The sequence below is a fragment of the Ranitomeya variabilis genome, chromosome 5, assembly GCF_051348905.1.
Source record: "Ranitomeya variabilis isolate aRanVar5 chromosome 5, aRanVar5.hap1, whole genome shotgun sequence".
Classification (NCBI taxonomy): Eukaryota; Metazoa; Chordata; class Amphibia; order Anura; family Dendrobatidae; genus Ranitomeya; species Ranitomeya variabilis.
In genome coordinates, this window is record NC_135236.1 from 602256742 (window position 1) to 602278116 (window position 21375).

The 21375-nt window shown below is 46.1% G+C and overlaps 1 protein-coding gene across 1 annotated transcript in view; it reads left to right on the forward strand.

Moving 5' to 3' along the window:
- SAR1B (secretion associated Ras related GTPase 1B) overlaps positions 1 to 21375 on the forward strand; it is a 154590-nt gene that overhangs the window by 41334 nt on the left and 91881 nt on the right. Inside the window, exon 2 of the mRNA XM_077266047.1 lies at positions 10689 to 10764. Coding sequence (XP_077122162.1) covers positions 10707 to 10764 — 58 coding nt within the window. The 5' untranslated portion in view covers positions 10689 to 10706. The remainder of the gene's footprint in view (positions 1 to 10688; positions 10765 to 21375) is intronic.

Below are 21375 nucleotides of genomic sequence, written 5' to 3' on the forward strand. Positions count from 1 at the left end.
CTCCCTAAATTGCCTCCGTTGTCTTCATTAGGTGATTTAGGTGAGGCAGCCAACCTATAATTAACTGCCCTGCCGTTGGTTTGAAGTAATGCGTGGAGCCCAATACTTCCTCGGTGTTCCGGCCACCGGCTACACGCCTCCGTAGGATGTTGCCGATCTCGGGGCTCAACTCCTACTGGTTCTATCGCCTTTGTGCTGTGATCTCGTTTCTCACTTCTCCACAATAAACCTCGCTTCTTGTCCTTTCTTAAGATACCGCCGCAATGAAGTGCAGGCGCGGCTCCGTAACGATCTGTCCTTTTCGCTAGGCCTCTGTCAGGATCCCACCCCTGACAGGGACCCCCCTGAATCTTCCCAAGCAACCTCTTCTCTCACTAGGTGTTGCCTGAGCAAAACCCAGTCAGCTTTCTCCCTAACTTCCTATCCAAACCCCAGTTTTACCAGACTGTGAGGAGTGGCCTAATACATAGAACCCTTTGCTCCCCCTGGTGGCCAGAGTGTGAAGTGTAATGTGTGACTGTGATACCTGGTCAGGTGAACTCCTTTAGTGCCATCAGACGTACCATCACTCCCCTTAGTGGCGGAGAGACAGTACTGCAACGACCAGGACTCTGGGGCGCTGCATATATACACTGTATATATTGATATATATATATACACTATATATATATATATATATATATATATATATATATATATATATATATATATATATATATATATATCTGTGTGTATATACAGCTCTGGCAAAAATTAGGAGACCACTGCAAAATGTTCAGTTTGTCTGATTTTTCTCTTTATGGGTATATTTTTAAGTAAGATGTAAATTGTTCACTCATTCTATAACCTTCTGACAACATATCTCCGAATTTCCAAGCAATAAATTTTGTATTTTTTTCTGAAAAGGAGAAATGATCAAAATTTTTAAAAAACTACCAGGGCTTTCAGACATCAAGTAATGCAAAGAAAACAAGTTCATAATCATTTAGAAACAACAATACTAATGTTTTAACTCAGGAAGAGTTCAGAAATCAATATTTTGTCGAATAACCATGATTTTTAATCACAGCTTTCATGCGTCTTGGCATGCTTTCCACCAGTCTTTCACACTGCTTCTGGCTCAAAAATTTAAACAGTTCTTCTTTGTTTGATGGCTTGTGACTATCCATCATCCTCTGCATTACATTCCAGAGGTTTTCAATGGGGTTCAGGTCAGGATATTGGGCTGCCTATGACAGGGTTTTGATGTGGTGGTCTCTTAATTTTTTCCAGAGCTGCATATAACACATTTACTGTCTATAGATATACTGTATATAGATAAGTATAAACATTTTCTTCTGTACTTTTTCTTCGCAATGTTGTGTGTAGTAGTCAAATCTTGGAGGCTGCTGCACTCTGCACACTGAACACTTGATCTCTGCATTGTCACTGTAGCCTTATTCAGATAGTCATGATGCAGGGACATCTAAATGAGGCTTTACAGCTGCGATCGATTGAAATTAAATGTGCAGAGAGCACTGTAGCCAGTGACAAAGTCATCTTGTCTGATGTGCTTTGCAAAAGTAGCAGTAAATCCGCCTCACTGAGATGTCTGTGCATCACACCTGAATAAGGCTCTACACTGAGCGGAGCGGAGAGTGATGCAGCAGGATTACAGTGCTGAGCTTTCAACCCAGGGAGACACTGGCAGTGAGAAAATGTCGGCAGCCTAACATTATACTACTAATGGAAGGCTGCCAACCTTTTCTTACCAGTCAATAAAGTCATCATCATAGCCTTGCTCTAATACAATTGTGCGATCAGGACAGCGGCAGTGACTTCTTCTAGCGGTAAGAACAGGTCGTAGCCTGACATTTAGTAGTACAATGTCAGGCTGCCAACATGTTCTGCCCTGGTACCCAAACCTCCTGTGACCACTGCAGCTCTGATCCCCAAACCTCCTGTCACCAGTACTATAAGTAGGGGTGACAAAGGGGAATTGGATCTCCGAGCACAGGCCCAGGCTACAAAGGATGATGCCCACTCTCCCCACAGCTGTAAACGGAGCATTCCGTGGATGCCTACCATTCACAGCTGACGTGGCTACAGCCAGAGGTGTATCTAGCCTTTCCTGCACCCGGGGCAAAGGATCAGTTTGGCGCCCCCCCCCCCCCAAAACCTCCCCCATTTGAACCTTAACTCTATTGAAACTGTATGACCAAGCCAAGGTACATTCCTGAATCCCCATAATGTTAAAATAGATACCAATAAAAGTAGAATTAATTGAGACATCAGTAGGTTAAGTGTTTTTGAATATCCGTATTGAATCAGGAGCCCTATATAATCCTGCATAAAGGTTAATAATGGCCCCATAAGATGCTCCATAGACACATATGCCCAATATAGTGCTGCAGAAACGTTGATTATGGCCCCATAAGATGCTCCATAAAGATATTTGCGCCATATAGTGCTGCACAAATGTTATGGCCCCATAAGATGCTCTATGCAGACAATTGCCCCATTATAGTGCTGCACAAACGTTATGGCCCCATAAGATGCTCTATACATACACTTGCCCCATATAGTGCTGCACAAATGTTATGACTACATAAGATGCTCTATACAGACACTTGCCCCATATAGTGCTGCACAAATGTTATGACTACATAAGATGCTCTATACAGACACTTGCCCCATATAGTGCTGCGCAAATGTTATGGCCCCATAAGATGCTCTATACAGACACTTGCCCCATATAGTGCTGCACAAGCGTTATGGCCCCATAAGATGCTCCATACAGACACTTGCCCCATATAGTGCTGCACAAACGTTATGGCCCCATAAGATGCTCTATACAGACACTTGCACCATTTAGTGCTGCACAAATGTTATGGCCCCATAAGATGCTCTATACAGACACTTGCCCCATATAGTGCTGCACAAACGTTATGGCCCCATAAGATGCCCCATACAGACACTTGCCCCATTTGCTGTTGCTGCGATAAAAAAAAAAAAATCACATACTCACCTCTCCGTCGCTCAGGCCCCCGACACTTTCAATATTCACCTGCTCCTCGTTCCAGCCACCGCTCCATCTTCAGCACTGATGTTCAGGCAGAGGGCGCGCACTAACTACGTCACCGTGCCCTCTGACCTCAGCGTCACTGCTGAAGACGGAGTGGCACCGGAACGAGGAGCAGGTGAATATCGCGCAGCGCTGCGCTCCCCTCCCTGTTATACTCACCTGCTCCTTTTGCTGTGCAGTCCCTGCTTCCCCGGCACCGGCAGCTTCTTCCTGTACTGAGCGGTCACCGTTATCGCTCATTACAGTAATGAATATGCGGCTCCACCCCTATGGGAGGTGGAGCCGCATATTCATTACTGTAATGAGCGGTACCATGTGACCGCTCAGTACAGGACGAGGAGCCTCCTTGGACCGCCACATCATCAGACAGCCCTCTGGCGCCCCCCTGTCGGCTGCGCCCGGGGCACATGCCCCGGCTGCCCCCCCCTTGATACGCCACTGGCTACAGCATAGGAGATGTAATCGACGTCTGAACGCAGTCTCCTACTACCTGTGTCTGCTGCATTTGCAGTGTTTAGGTGTCATGCGCTGATAATTACATACCAGCAAATAGGAATTACAGGAAAAAAAAATAAAAAAATTTGTTTGAGACAGTATATTTTATATTGTTTTAAAAATAAATGTATTATTAATTTAAAAAAATTGTGATACAATACTTTTAAACACTAATTACGTAAACAAAACTTATATTTCACGTCTTTTCTATCATGCCTTGACTTTTAATTCAGTTAATGGAAATACTAAAATGGGTGCAACCGACACTGCAGCTTACCACATAATCCCAATATTTCACCCACGGTACCCTCACCTATCATGAAAATATGAGTCCTGAGTCTCCTGTTTGAATTGAGAGGAAGTCAATCGTGTGCACTGATGCTCTATACAAAGTGAGGCAGCAGAACGCTGCCCTTGTACCTTAGGCTTTGGTTGGAGCGTCAATGCGAATGTGAGTGTTGATGCCTGATTGGTCATGAATCTGAATGTGACTGGCGCATGGCGCTCTACCAACGCCATATACACATCATACACAAGACAAACACAAAACACCAGGAAAATATCAAACACCTCAGGAGGTTCCCTTTGTAACGGCAGACATTTCCCTCTCATATTCAAGGTCTAGTTGAACAATTTAAAGGGGGCTACACCTCTCCCTCCGTTACACGCATGCTCAACCACCATTCCATTAGTAGGCAACGTATTCGGCAACTCATTCCCTTACTTTGAATAGGAGTTGTGCCAAGATGCAATCTTAATACAACATCTTAACCCTCTATACACAATCAAATATTCAGGCAGATTCTAACCCAACTGAGCAAACTTGGATGATATGTTTTATTAGGAGTGTTCCCATCTATGTAATATCATATTGCTAGGATATTACATCATTTTCTAATATGTGGGTTTCTGACCTCTAGAACCTCCACATCTCTGTGAATATATGGGCTGTGCCGCAGCCCCCTGTTTTCCCTTCACAACCATGCTTCCTGGTCACTGGCTGTAGAGAGGTCTCCAAAGTGGCCATATTCATTTTTAGTCCCCTTCATTCTCTCAATTGTGTGGATAGTAATGATATCTTGTAGACTGTGAGCCCTAGCGGGCAGGGTCCTCTCTCCTTCTTTACTTGTGTGTGCCTTGTATTGCTCATGTGTATTGTACTTGTCTATGTATGCTTCTTTTTTCACATGTAAAGTGCCATGGAATAAATGGCGCTATAAAAATGAATAATAATAATAAGAATAATAATAATATGCCATCATTTGCCAAGATAGCTAATAATGGGACTAGATGAAACAACTGTCTATGAGCACTAAACTGCTTGCAGATCCTGTGAATGAATGCAAATACAAAAATAATCATTGAGTGAGCTGTCAATCAAGCAGGGAACAGCACTGAGCTCTCAACATTAAAACCTACAGCTTCCTTTAGCAAGTTGGATCCCTGTGACAGCTCCAAGGATCTATCCCGCAGCTCTGGTCAGGCGCCTTTCTCAGCTATCCTAGCTTTAGCAGGAATCTCATGGAACAATTAGATCAAAAGGAGTGCAGCAGCAGCTAGGAAAGATTAAAAAATGGCTTCCAGATCTCTGAAGAGTGATACTGCTTCAGTTCAGTTAAAAGAAAAAAAAAGGTAACAAGGTAAAAAAGTACTCCCAACTCTCTTATTACAAAGCCTATGGGGAATGTTAAATCATTAATAGTCAGGGGACCACTGCTACAATAGAGAAAATCTACCAGTTGTCCCATCAAAGGTTTCACTGATACCATTAAAACATATGACACAGGTAAAAACCTGCAAGACCGTAGTTTTACTCCCAATGATAAACTGATTAAAGAAGCTCCTTATGAGAATATCTATGACCTCAGGGAGATGCATTACAATGAGCAGGTAAATCGCAGGAACAGCAATCACAGGTATACAGGTATACAGGACGCCTGTGTGGATGAAAAAAGCTGGACTAAGGGCGGACTCTGGATGCCCGAGATGTACGATGGATGAAGCTGACATTCTTCATATGCTATGGTCTTGTCCAAGACTACTTTGGATTGTGGTCTTAAATTTAGTGGAAAGAGTGACGGAAGCAACTATTACTCGAGATCCATTGACGTGTATTTTAGGACATGTAGAGGAGATGGCGTCGGATGAATGGGGTAGGCTAGCAATAGCCAGACTGCTTTATATTGCAAGGAAAACTATCACATTGCACTGGTCAGATGAAAATCCTCCTACTAGGAAGGAATTTGTAAATAGAGTTAATTTTGTAGTCCTTATGGAACGAAGCGTATACATGAAAAGAGGCAAGATGAACCACTACAAGAATATCTGGGGGGGGCTGGTTGGACTTTCCCGGATTGGCTTCCGCAGAACTCGTCAAAAATAGGATATTAGGGTCATAAAAGATGGATAAGGATTGTAGAAGTGTGATGGGGGTTGGGGGGGGTTGAGGGAGGTTTTCTTGTTATGGGAAGGGGAGGGATGTGTTTGGTGTATTTACATTTATTAAAAAATGGGCAAAGTATTATCATTTGTAGTCTAATGCATGCTTATGTATGTAATGTTATCTTTTCTGCTTTCTTCAATAAAAAGAATTTGATTTAAAAAGAGTTTTATTCAGAGAATATTTTTTTTGCCAAGCACTGGTGTAAGAGGATGACACAAACTTAAAAGAGACTTCCCTTTCCTAAAGAGTAGGACCTGGAGGAAGTTTCTCACTAAGGCCAAGAAGAATTTAAAGAGGATAATACAACTCTAAAGGATAATGTTGTAACTTCTAAGAAGAGCGACATGGAGGGAACTTTCCGTCACTGTCAATGAGAACACGGTGAGTACATTAATACCTTATGGTGAAGATATTCCTTCATGCAACTTTAACGCAGACCACCAGACTTTTTTACCCCCTGATTACTCCAGACTCACAACACAACAGATAATGAATGCACTTGTTTTGGTTAAACGATCAATGCCTCAGGAAAACAATTCCTCCACTACTGAGGTAAGGGATAAAGGAATAATTGAACATCCTCCAAGTGCTGTTCTTCCTCAAATCCCTCAGAATTCATAAACACTAGCCAGACCTACTCCAGAGATATTTCAAATGGCTATGGAAACCACAAATTATAACACAGAAAATTCCATGTCTTCAAAAAAGATTTGAGCCAACTCTAGGGTCATGCCTCAGATAGATCCAGTGTGAGGGACAATGGGACGAAGTATCTTCACTATCATCCCCAGCCACATCCCTTTAAAATTCAAAGGAAGCTGTATTCTCAGAATGCACCTCCTCTGAGGACGACATGATCAAACACACACAGAATTTAACTTCTTACACTCTGATTCCGATGTATTTTTGGCAAATGTTGGGGAAAAAAAGTTATTTTACTCAAATTGATTTAAATAAAATTAAGGAATTTAGGCCTGCTACATGAGAGGATCCCTTACCAGACTTTGAGCCACCAAAAATTTGAATACTCTAGAAAGTTTCCAAGCTTCAGACAAACCAGCTACATCAGAATACATAAAATACATTTTCAATGTATTTGCCTCTTCTCTCAGAAATGTATTTAATATATCAGACACCTTCAATAAAGCCAAAACATTTGTGAGAGACATTAACAAGGGTTATCCAAATAATAGCTTTCCATAACCAATGAGATGGACCCAATTGATCACTCCTCTCTCTCTGGCAGACCAGTAACAGAATTATTAAGAAATCAATGATTAAGTTAACGCTGACAATACACTAAATTTTGGGAATACATGCCTCAGGTATATCACCAGAAATAATGACAACTAATAGCAGAATGGACAGAAATGAAATGAGTATTCTAGAACTTCAACACAGTAATGAGCGTCTGTCAAAATCTGTAACTGGCTTTCAGGAAGAATTATTAGCTTTCAAATCACAAGCAGCCAGCTCACAAGATTGGGCAAGTAAAAATAACCTAAAGATCAGAAGCGTTACTTACTTTTACACACTACTCAAAAAATCTTCCTGTTTAACTTTATATCATTCTTCAAAGATTTATGCAAAGTTTCCATCGTAGCCAGGTAATCACTGCAAAGTATTACTAAGGAACTTATTCAGGCTGGAATCAGATATCAATGGACACATTCAGCAACTCTTCAGGTTCATCAAGGAAGCAGAATTCTTTCTATCTCATCTCCAGAAGAAGGCCCACAGCTTCTAAGCCAACTCAATATTTAATCCTATGTAAGGAAATAAATCATCTCCTATAACTGACTGGATTACAGATAGAATTACAGTCTTTGGATTACAAATGAGCAACAAATTTGTAGTCATCAGACTCTTTGGATTATAACTCAAGGCAGCAATGGCCCTACTTCAAGCATTTTTTTGAAGTCCTTAAAACCAAACTTTTCCCCCTAGTCGAATTATACAGTATATCTTCCCTGGCAAGGGTGCACAGAAATATAAGCAAAGTGAAATGTTTGTCTTGTTAAAGTAACATGCTTTTTCCTTACTTTTCAATATATGTAACTTAAATAAACTTTACTATGTTTTAAAAATGCTGCTTTTAATTCACTGTTCCATTGCATGCTTGCCTTTTTACCTGTCTTTACAGGTTCTTCCGTATCTTTTCCTCAATTACTATCCCTTTACCCCATTAAAGTTTATCCCTCCCTTCCCCTCTTATCTTCTCCTCTCATCTTTCCTTAATTTTCCCAACGTTTGTTTATAAAAAAAATTCTGTGTTTTCCCTTCCCTTTAAAATCCAATACAAATAATCTAATGAAAACTCACCTCCATATCTTTGAAATGGATGACTTTGGTTCCAACTTCTCTGACCTAATTGCCGGAGAAGGAGCAACTACATTTCATTTGTCACATCGTAGGAGTTTATGTAAGGAAATTCTCAGCTGATAATTGCCAATGATGACAGTAAGATTGTTTCCACTAACGCTTCTAACTTGTAGTCTTATAACAAGGTTATGGACTAGAAGAGATCAACAGGGAGCCAGAGGAATACGGTAAGTGAAACTATGAGGGTAAACCATCATGAGTGAAGCTGAACTTTTCCCTGATCTTCTTCACTTTTTATCATATGCCATACTTCTTTTTGTCATTCATTGTCTACTTGAATTGTTTGTGAATGGTCTGGTATTTGATCTCTATTCATACAGTGTTGACCTTTTCTGTTCCACTGTACAATATTTGAAGGGAGCCTGTCTGCTGCCCCACCCCACCACGTTCCTAAACTGCCACCATTTATGTTACACGTTTTCCCCACATTCTAACGTCATTTTTTTCTGCTTAGCAATTGCTTAATAAATGTAAAATCAATGTTAAACTCTGCGCTTGCACCATGTATGTTAGTAGGTGACTAGTCAGGGTATTTTCGTGAACTCATCCTCCCTTCCATCATGTAAGCATGCCCGCATAATTCATAAGAGCAACTTCACCTCTGAGTTATTACAAATCTCGCAGCCGGTTGAGATCTTTATTATCGCTTCCTCCATGGGCATTCACGGTGCACCAATGAAGTTGGGCAACATATACCTGACCAGTGTGCATTCCCTGGGAGGCAGAAGGCTGTGCACATGTACAAGATTTATGAGGAACCAGCAGAGACATCGCTCTTACAAATCATATAATTCATGTCCACATGGGCGTGCTTACGTAATGAGTCGAAATCCACACTTCAGTGACCAGTCATCCACTAATTAACATAGCACGAGCGCAGGGGTTAAAGTTGATTTTACTTTTACTCAACAGTAAAAATTAGCTTGTTAGAATCTCAATCCTTATTACACATGGCTATTGTCTTGTAAGGAGGAAGACCAGACTGCGGGTACTTGTGCCAGACCGAGTCCTGAACTGGTGAGGCTGCGTCCCATGTTGTCCAGGGGATGGCAAAAAGGCCTGGACAGGTTCCCTGACCCGGAAGCTGATGGCACGGTTAAAAGTAAAATCGTGCGCAACGTCGGGCAGTTTCCCGCGGTGACAAAGGTAAGGTGCGTGCTCAGTGGGTTCCAATGGGAACGCAGCCAGGCCGCAATGACAAGCGGACAATCCAATGCCAGGACGCTTCTGGAGCCCACCGCTGTAATAACGAGAGAGTCGGGAGCCCTGTTCAGCTAAGCACCGCATGCCAGCCTAAGAGCCAGGGTAGAGTTCAGAACTGTTCGCTGCTGCCCTTGTAGTCGGACAATGGTCTGCAGGAACTCATTGGAGAAACATCATGCCAGCTGTTGTCAGTGCTTCAGTCTTGGTGGAAACAAGCAACGCGCAGCACAGAGAGAGACATGCAGCGCGCCCAGTGGCTGACAGAGAGTGAAGTGCTGTGTGCTTTGTGACCGTGAGTACAGCGCACATGCCACAAACAGAGAACTGGGTAATGGACAGACATTTTCAGCCCACCTTATCAGCATATACCTTGCAGCCCACGGGAGACCCTGATCGTGCTACGGCCTTGTTTGCTCTGGCCGCATATGTACATGGACTAGGGGCTCAGCGGAAGGTACCAGAGACTGACTGCTGCTGCCAGAAGGCAGACCACCATTACCAGCTGAACCTTCTTGTACCAGCACCGCGCCAGCCGTTGTTGGCGCTATTGACTCCCCCGCAGCATTCACAAGAACTGATGTTATTCATTGTTCTTTAACTCTGCATATCCTTTATAATCGGCCTGTTATTCTCCCCATTTAACCCTGCACCTCCCTGCGAGGAGTTAACCCCCTGTTAAATTAAATTAAAACTGTCATATTTGTTAACTCTTGCTCTGCTTCTGTCTGTCACTACATCCGCAACCTGCTTACAGTCTTATGATCGCCCAGCAAAAAACTAGTGTTTTATACCAATCTTGCCCTTGTCAGTTTGAATCCACCCAAAATATGAAAGGATGTGTTACTTCTTTTTATAGAAACTATTGTAATATTTCAGCACAGTATGCTATTTTACAGTGTATTTATTAAGGAAAACTTTTCAGTTGTTTTGAACACATTGGCCTTTTGTGCTTTATCTGATGACACAGAGTAGAGTGTTCTTTGGCCGAGCAATAAAATACTGTTGTTTTTTTCTATTCATCAATTGCTTCATGTCTAAATTCTTGTCTGTCTGGAAAGAGTAGATTGTAAGCCTCATAAGATCTTATTTTCTTTCTTGTAGGCCTACTAATCATTCACTATGTCTTTCTTATTCAATTGGATTGCCAGTGGTTTCAGCAGCGTGCTTCAGTTCTTAGGTAAGTTTATGGGATGTCTGACAATACAGTAAAATCTCTTTGAAATACCACCAAGGTGCATTTAATAGTGATAATCTATAGGGATGGTCTTTTCACACAAGATGTCCAGTATGGATAGCTGAAGCACTATCATAGAAAATCTGGTCTTTTTGAAGAAGGGGCCCTTTGGGGAGGTATCACTGTCTATTTTATCATTTTAAATACCGAATCAGTGCAAATCAACAATGTCAGATAGTTGTGCCATAATATTTCATACATAGACTTCAGAAATTTTTATATTGTCACTATGTATGCTCAAAATTGAACTGTTTTTTTTTCTACAAATGTTGTGTAGCGCCCCCACCGCCGCAGGGCCGAGGGGTACCCGGTACCGGGCCTACGAGTCTCTGCTTCTGGGGGTTGTCACGGCGGCTAGGCCCCGGTCCGTGACCCTGCCGTGGGGCGCACAGTGAATAATAGGTGTGGATGTTGGTGGTGCAGTTGTGGGGTGCAGGTCGCGGTAAATAACGAGGACACCAGGTTGCAGTCTCTTTACCTCTTTACTGGAGATCTCTGAGTCCTCAGTCCAGAATATGGTTCACCAGGCTGCGCAAGTCCGGCCGGTCCAATGGCACCTTCAGAGTTCACTTCACAGGTGGACATCGGTGCCTTCCTTCTTAGCGCTATGTGTTGTAGTCCTTCCCTGCTATGCTTACCGAAAGTACCCCACAACCGTTGTGTCTGTTTCTTAAGTTCCCTCACAACTCGATTAAATGATGTTCTTCTAATCTTCCGTCCCTTCCTGATGTTACAGTTAGAACGGCACCCGTTTGTCGGATAGGCCTGGAGTTCTTCCGGGACCCTAGAGACGCCCCTCTCCCGCAATTGCCTCCCAAGACTTCATAGGTGATATGTGTTAGACAGCCCGCCTGAGACTGACTGCCCTGCCGCTGTTTGGAGTATGGCTTGAAGCTGTATGCTATTCCACTCCCTCGGCGTTCCGGCCACCGGTAATGCGCCTCAGTAGGATGTTGCTCCGGTCTTACAGCACGACCCCTACTGGTATTCTCCTATCGCTTGATCTCGTTTCTCACTCAGCACAATCTATCTCGCTTCTAGTCCTTTCTTGGGCACCGCCGCTACCCGGAGCAGGCGCGGTCCCTTTTCGTTCTTTCTCGTTGCCAAGCCTCTGTCAGGATCCCACCCCTGCCAGAGACCCTACTGTCTCTTACTCCGCGACACCCTCTGCCACTAGGTGTTGCTTCGTTCAATCCAGTCAGCTTACTCTGCTAACTTCCTGCCTGACCCCCAGTTTACCCACTATGGTGGGGAGTGGCCTAATGAATAGAACCCTTAGCTCCCCCCGGAGGCCCGACTGTGAAATGTATTGGTGTCTGTGATACCTGATCAGATGAACTCCTTCAGTGCCATCGGACGCACCATGGCTCCCCATAGTGGCGGAGCCACAGTACTGCAACGACCAGGACTCTGGGGCGCTGCACTCCCCCCTGGTTAAACACAGTACTCCGGGACTGGGAAGAAAACAACAATACAAGTTAGCAAAAAGACATACAATTTTTGTTGAGTGCAATGACAATAAGTATACTTGAACAGGCTTCCCTTTATGGGAGGTAAGGACACTTGAACGTTACAAACATGGCAAAAAATATCATAGCAACATGCTATAATTTACTTCTGTTACCCAACCGGGCATTCTACTTAAGTGCAAAATTGTTGAACAATAATTTAACATTGCCTTTAAGGACTCACACTCTAAATCCACTAAAGACCTTCCTATAATCACATTATAAGGTATTTTAACTTTTTCATTCTCCTTCTTTAAATCTGCAGGACCGCCTGTCCTATCGGCACCAGACCTACTGCCTCTGCAGAGGCGTAGCTAGGGTTTCAACTTAGGGGGGGTGAAACATCTGAGTGGGCCCCTACCCAGCTATCCCTGATTACAGCTACGGTTGCGCACTCTAATTGTGAATATAGGGGAACCTCAGAATATGACCGCTCTGTTATTGAAAATAAATCTATATACAAAAACGAACATTGACTTTACCGCCATATTGTGACCATATGCAACTTTGATGGTCACAATACTCTGAGTGCCCCTATAACAATAATGCTTAAGTGCCCACTTAACATTTAATAATGTACCCTAAGTTCCCCCATGTACTGCTCCATTATACACAGTATGGTGAGCTTAAAGCTTAACACAACAACACAAAAAACCATTACACAGGCAGAGATGCTTACCTGTCTGAGGCCTCCAACCAATTACACTAACCAAAGTGCAGCGGACCCAAGTTAAGATGGTGGATGACAAATGCACAGGTGCAATAATACCAATACTGCAAGCCAGCCTACAATCAGGATTTGGCCGCCTGGCACACCTGCGCAAAAATGATCTGTATGTGGCATGTTCACACAGAAATACAAAGCATATGGCTCAGGCCTATTAGTAACGCCATATAGCGGGCCAGCCATTGCTATCATGCATCCTGTGTGAACAGAGGCCACAGTATACAGAGCCATCTAGGGCCCAGCTGCACCCTGAAAAAATGACGTGTCCAAAAACATAACAATGTATGTAAGGTATTAGTTGGTATTATGGCCACAATACTTAAGCCGGCAACCCGCGTCAAGGGTCCTCACATATTGCCGGTCCTAACGCTAACCTCTTATGGGTTTTTTTTTTCTTGAGCTTAAAGCTTCCCTATACACAGTCTAAGGCCCCCACAGCTCCCCTATACACAGTATGATGTTCCCACTGCTCCCCTCTACACAGTATGATCCCACTGCTCCCCTATAGATAGTATGAGCCCAATGCTCCCCTATACACAGTATAATGCTGACAGAACTCCACTATAGAAAGTATAATGCCCCCCAGAGCTCCCCTATATACAGTGTAATGGGCCAACAGCTCCCATATGCACAATATGCCTTCACAGTTTCCTATACACAGTATGATGGGCCGGCAGCTCCCGTCAAACAGTATGATGTCCCCCACAGTTCCCCTGTACACAGTATGATGGGCCCACAGCTTCCTTATACACAGTATGATGGGCCCACAGCTTCTTTATACACAGTATGATGGGCCCGCAGCTCCCTTATACACAGTATGATGGGCACGCAGCTCCCTTATACACAGTATGATGGGCCCGCAGCTTCCTTATACACAGTATGATGGGCACGCAGCTCCCTTATATACAGTATGATGGGCACGCAGCTTCCTTATACACAGTATGATGGGCCCGCAGCTTCCTTATACACAGTATGATGGGCTCGCAGCTCCCTTATACACAGTATGATGGGCTCGCAGCTCCCTTATACACAGTATGATGGGCTCGCAGCTCCCTTATACACAGTATGATGGGCTCGCAGCTCCCTTATACACAGTATGATGGGCTCGCAGCTCCCTTATACACAGTATGATGGGCTCGTAGCTCCCTTATACACAGTATGATGGACCCACAGCTCCCATATACACAGTATGATGTGTGCACAGCTTCCTTATACACAGTATGATGGACTCGCAGCTCTCTTATACACAGTATGATGGGCCCGCAGCTCCCTTATCACAGTATGATGGGCCCGCAGCTCCCTCATACACAGTATGATGGACCTGCAGCTCCCTTATACACAGTATGATGGACTCACAGCTCCCTTATACACAGTATGATGAGCCCCCAGCTCCCTTATACACAGTATGATGGGCTCGCAGCTCCCTTATACACAGTATGATGGGCTCGTAGCTCCCTTATACACAGTATGATGGACCCACAGCTCCCATATACACAGTATGATGTGTGCACAGCTTCCTTAAACACAGTATGATGGACTCGCAGCTCCCTTATACACAGTATGATGGGCCCGCAGCTCCCTTATCACAGTATGAGCCCCCAGCTTCCTTATACACAGTATGATGGGCCCCCACCTTCCTTATACACAGTATGATGGGCCCGCAGCTCTCTTATACACAGTATGATGAGCCCGCAGCTCCCTTATCACATGATGGGCCCGCAGCTTCCTTATACATAGTATGATGGACCCGCAGCTCCCGTATACACAGTATGATTGGCCTGCAGCTCCCTTATACACATTGTGATGGGCCCGCAGCTCCCTTATACACAGTGTGATGGGCCCGCAGCTCCCTTATACGCAGTGTGATGGGCCCGCAGATCCCTTATACACTGTCTGATGGACCTGCAGCTCCCGTACAAACAGTATGATGGGCCGGCAGCTCCCGTCAAACAGTATGATGTCCCCCACAGTTCCCCTGTACACAGTATGATGGGCCACAGCTTCCTTATACACAGTATGATGGGCCTGCAGCTCCCGTCAAACAGTATGATGTCCCTCACAGTTCCCCTGTACACAGTATGATGGGCCCACAGCTCCCTTATACACAATATGATTGGCCTGCAGCTCCCGTATACAGTATGATGAGCCTGCAGCTCCCTTATACACAGTATGATGGGCCCGCAGCTCCCTTATACACAGTATGATGGGCCCGCAGCTCCCTTATACACAGTATGATGGGCCCGCAGCTCCCTTATACACAGTATGATGGGCCCGCAGCTCCCTTATACACAGTATGATGGGCCCGCAGCTCCCTTATACACAGTATGATGGGCCCGCAGCTCCCTTATACACAGTATGATGGACCCCCAGCTCCCTTATACACAGTATGATGGGCCCGCAGCTCCCGTATACACAGTATAATGGACCCCCGGCTCCCTTATACACAGTATGATTGGCCCGCAGCTCCCGTATACACAGTATGATGGACTCACAGCTCCCTTATACACAGTATGATGGGCCAACAGCTCCCTTATACACAGTATGATGAGCTCGCAGCTCCCTTATACACAGTATGATGGACCCCCAGCTTCCTTATACACAGTATGATGGGCCCGCAGCTCCCGTATACACAGTATGATGGACCCCCAGCTCCCGTATACACAGTATGATGGACCCGCAGCTCCCTTATACACAGTATGATGGACCCACAGCTCCCGTATACACAGTATGATGGGCCCGCAGCTCCCTTATACACAGTATGATGGGCCCGCAGCTCCCTTATACACAGTATGATGGGCCCGCAGCTCCCGTATACACAATATGATGGACCCCCAGCTCCCGTATACACAGTATGATGGACCCGCAGCTCCCTTATACACAGTATGATGGACCCACAGCTCCCGTATACACAGTATGATGGGCCCGCAGCTCCCGTATACACAGTATGATGGGCCCGCAGCTCCTTATACACAGTATGATGGGCCCGCAGCTCCCGTATACACAGTATGATGGACCCACAGCTCCCGTATACACAGTATGATGGGCCCGCAAGCTCCCTTATACACAGTATGATGGACTCACAGCTCCCTGTCATGATTTGGATGCCCCGGTCATTTACTCCTCCTCCGGCGTATTCACTATTTTGTGGCACTGCTGCAGTGCCGCTGCTCAAACTTGTGAGCGCAGCTTCTGACTGGCCAGAAGTTAGAAGCTATGTCACAAGCGCTCAATGTAAGACTATGAGGCTATGTGCACACGTTGTGGATTTGTGCGGATTTCCTGTGTTTTTTGTGCAGATTTCACCTGCAGAATTCTATACAGGAGCAGGTGTAAAACGCTGCGGAATCCGCAAATAGAATTGACATGCTGCAGAAAATAAAATGCAGCGTTTGTGCGGTATTTTCCGCACCATGGGCACTGCGGACTTGGTTTTCCATAGGTTTACATGGCACTGTAAACCAGATGGAAAACTGCTGTAAATCCGCAGCCGTGAATCCGCAGCCGCTAATCCGCACCGTGTGCACATAGCCTGAGAGTGAGAAAGAGGCCAGAACAAGGCTCCCACAGACTCACACTGATTAGTGACCTCTGCGCTGCTCCATGAAACACTGGAGCCGCGGACAGGTCACAAACTGTAGGAGACGGAGCCGAGCGGAGACTAAAGGCTCATTTCCACTTGCGAGGAAAACGGACGAGTGCAATCCGATAAAAAATCGGATTGCACTCAGACCAATGTTAGTCAATAGGTGTCTTTTCATTTGCGATTTTTTTCTCAGCCGAAATCGGACTGAGAAAAAAATCGCAGCATGCTGCGATTTGCTGCGAGTCTCGGACGAGACTCGCCAATGCAAGTCAATGGGTGCGAGAAAAAAAACACATGGAATACGGACCATCCGTATTCTGTCCGCTTTTTACGTATACATTACCATTCTGTGGCATAGAACACTGTAAATGATCCTGTAAATGACTGTATAAAAATAGTTGCAGAGAAAAAAAACGGATTGCATACGGATGTCATACGGATGTAAAACGGATGGTGCGATTAAAAATCGCATAACACTCGCATGACAATCGCATGACAATCGCATGACAATCGCATACACTAAATCCGTTTTTTCGGTCCAGATTACGGACCGTTTTTTCTCTTGCAAGTGGAAATGAGCCCTAAAACAGATGAAAACGCCGGAAGATGAATATCAGACAGGGGGAAGGGAACGTGGATTTTCAGCACCGGTCCAGCAATGAAATAAAAAAAAATGCCGGAGTGGTGCTGTAAATGTGATGCAGCTCTTGGTTACTGTATGGGGGCTCCTTATACTAATACTCATAAAGACCCAGGTGGTACGTATCAAAAGCCCCCTACCCCCCCCCCCTCCCTCCCTCCCTCCCTCCCTCCAGCCTCCCCAGACAGCAAATATTACATGTGATGGAGTACATATAATATCATAACTAAACATTATAATATTCAGCCCCCAGTGACCTGTCCCCCCTCCCCCACTTCAGCCCCAATACCCCCATTGTCTCACAGCCACCCCTCGGTGCCCCGTCCCACCTCACCCACCTTCAGCCCCCACACCCCCATGGTCTTACATTCACCCCCCAGTGTCCTGTCTCCCCTCCCCCACAATACCCCCATGGTCTCACATTTACCCCTCAGTACCCTGTCCCTCCTCACTAACTTTCAGCCCCCACAATACCCCAAAGGTCTCACAGTGACGTACCTGAATTTAATAAACCTAATAAGTCCCATCCCCACTTACTGATAAAGTATGCACTGCAGGCAGGACCAGGAAGTGTAAGTGAAATGTAAGGTGTGGGCACTAGGACCCAGCGTGCCTGAGCCAATCCCAGCGTGCACAGAGTGAAGAATGCTGCAGCCATGGGAAAAGCTTCATCATCAGGTCAGACGGGCGAAACCATTCACTGCAGGGGGGAGACTCTGCAGCCGGCCACTGTGCTAATAGCCAGCTTGCAGCTTGTCAGATAGGAGCAGACATTATACTGCTCTGCTCCTATGCTGTGTTCTGCCTCCTCACAGAGGTGGCCCTGGCTCCCGGTGGGCCCCTTCATGTGACAGGGCCCGGGGCGATGGCCCCCTCTGCCCCCCCAGTAGCTACGCTACTGTGCCTCTCCTTTCAGTTACAGGACCGCCCCGTTCAGCCAGGGCCTACTGCCTTTTCAACTACTATACACAGTATAGAACATAACATTACTTTCAGTTTTAGAGCACTGAGCCATCTCTTCTTGACTCCTATGAGAACTCAGGGTTTACCTTCTATCCCCATTAACTATCCATCAGCATTATCAAAAACATTTTCTATCGAACATTAGCCTTCTCATTATCTTTCTGTCTACTATGCATGCTGGACACCACGTCTATCTCTACGGGTCCACTGCATCCTTCTTCTCAGAGCACATTATCAATATTTCTTCACATTTAACCAATTAAACACATATAACTTTTCTCATATAAACATTATCACCATTTCCTTTGGTCAAGACATTATTGCTACTCATCTTAAGCAATATTACTATCGAAGCGTGACAAATGAACATCCCCTTTAAGAGAGGACCAAGTCTTTCTGAGGTAGTTCGTCTTTTCAGACTACCAGTCCATGCTCAGCAAAGGTTCCAGTGCGGTATCTTCGCAAAGAGTCCTTCTTTAAGTATTACCAGCAGGGAGCTCCTTTAAGAAGGTGCAAACTATTTACAAGCAGTTTGTATCATGCACTGTTCATGATTCAGCAGTTTTTATAACACTGTGGAACAAAAAGCAAAAATGAAAGTGAAAGCAAAAATAAAAAGCAATAGGGATCCCGGGTAAACAAAGGGATCCCTTTAAGAGTTAACCCAGGACGGGTTTTAGCAGCAAAACAGCAAGGAAATAAACAGTTAACTATTTACAGTTTCAGGTTTCCGAGGCTTAGTTGGACGGCTTCCAGGGCTACACCTGGCACTTAACCCTTCTCGGCCTGGGAAAAGTGAGGTCCAGGGTTACACCCAGTGCTGGACAAACGCCGTTAATCCGTCTTTCATGTATGGTTAAATCATGCGCAGCGATGGAGGTCTGCGCAGCTTGAGTAGGGGCATTTGTTGCAGCAGAGGTAGAGGCTGCTGCAAGATCAGTCACTGGAACGGGGTCAGCAGCTGTGGCACTAGCAGTCGCGGGAGGGGTGTCAGTTGTCAGGGCAGGGTCGTCCTTCATACCTGCTTCAGATGCGGTTCCTCCGGTGCTGGTCTGCTCTGCCTCCGCTGGGGTCTGGAACGCTGGCTGCAGGGCCTCGCGCTGCGGCGTTGTCATCTCTGCTTGCAGTGTCCCGCTTTCCGGCTTCAAAGCGCTGGAACTTCTTCCCTGCTCCGGACCAGATGAGGCTGCCGACGGATGTCTGGTGAGGCTCCTGATGATGGCCTTCTTCCACCCGGCCTCAGTGCTCAGCTGCGTCCGCCGGGGTCGGTCGCTGAGCTCGTCCACTCCGGCCTGCAGGAATTCAGCATCAGCGGTGGAGGCCTGGTTGCGGTGCCCCTCCGGGTGGCTGGGGGAGTCCTCTGCTCCGACCCCACGCTCCGGCTCCGGGCGGCTCGCCATGGCGTCCTCCATGTCGCTCACTTCTTCTTCCTGGTCCTTTTCCCGCTCTCTCCTTCGTGGGCGGTTTCGTTTTCGTTGTCTCTGCCCACCATTGAGGATCAGGAGGCGGATCTCGGCTGCTGACGGACACGTCCTCAAGGGGCCGACATATTTAGACTGGGCGGCCATTGTCTTTCGCGCTCTTCAGCTTGTTCACGCCCACTTCCACGCCCTTCTTCTTCTCCTGCGCTCTCCTTAGCGCTGTAATGGCGGCGGTTTTGGCGCGAACTTTTGGCGGCAAGTGACAATCCACAGTCTTTGCAATAAAGCACAGTCCAAGCACAGTAAATCACAGTTCCAAGGCACACATGACCTGATTCTTCAGGCTTAAGTAGATCCTGTTCGTGACGCCAAGTTTGTAGCGCCCCCACCGCCGCAGGGCCGAGGGGTACCCGGTACCGGGCCTACGAGTCTCTGCTTCTGGGGGTTGTCACGGCGGCTAGGCCCCGGTCCGTGACCCTGCCGTGGGGCGCACAGTGAATAATAGGTGTGGATGTTGGTGGTGCAGTTGTGGGGTGCAGGTCGCGGTAAATAACGAGGACACCAGGTTGCAGTCTCTTTACCTCTTTACTGGAGATCTCTGAGTCCTCAGTCCAGAATATGGTTCACCAGGCTGCGCAAGTCCGGCCGGTCCAATGGCACCTTCAGAGTTCACTTCACAGGTGGAAATCGGTGCCTTCCTTCTTAGCGCTATGTGTTGTAGTCCTTCCCTGCTATGCTTACGGAAAGTACCCCACGACCGTTGTGTCTGTTTCTTAAGTTCCCTCACAACTCGATTAAATGATGTTCTTCTAATCTTCCGTCCCTTCCTGATGTTACAGTTAGAACGGCACCCGTTTGTCGGATAGGCCTGGAGTTCTTCCGGGACCCTAGAGACGCCCCTCTCCCGCAATTGCCTCCCAAGACTTCATAGGTGATATGTGTTAGACAGCCCGCCTGAGACTGACTGCCCTGCCGCTGTTTGGAGTATGGCTTGAAGCTGTATGCTATTCCACTCCCTCGGCGTTCCGGCCACCGGTAATGCGCCTCAGTAGGATGTTGCTCCGGTCTTACAGCACGACCCCTACTGGTATTCTCCTATCGCTTGATCTCGTTTCTCACTCAGCACAATCTATCTCGCTTCTAGTCCTTTCTTGGGCACCGCCGCTACCCGGAGCAGGCGCGGTCCCTTTTCGTTCTTTCTCGTTGCCAAGCCTCTGTCAGGATCCCACCCCTGCCAGAGACCCTACTGTCTCTTACTCCGCGACACCCTCTGCCACTAGGTGTTGCTTCGTTCAATCCAGTCAGCTTACTCTGCTAACTTCCTGCCTGACCCCCAGTTTACCCACTATGGTGGGGAGTGGCCTAATGAATAGAACCCTTAGCTCCCCCCGGATGCCCGGCTGTGAAATGTATTGGTGTCTGTGATACCTGATCAGATGAACTCCTTCAGTGCCATCGGACGCACCATGGCTCCCCATAGTGGCGGAGCCACAGTACTGCAACGACCAGGACTCTGGGGCGCTGCAGTTGCATAAATCAACAGAACAGGAAAATATAAGAAACTTTGTAATATATCTTATTAAAAAAAATCTGCTTTTTTCCACAATAAATCAGTCACACCTTCTCCTCCCCCCTGACTCTGGAACTTGTCATCTACTCTGTAACAGCTCAAATCTATCTTGCATGGTAAAGGCGGGCTTCCAACTGTAGTG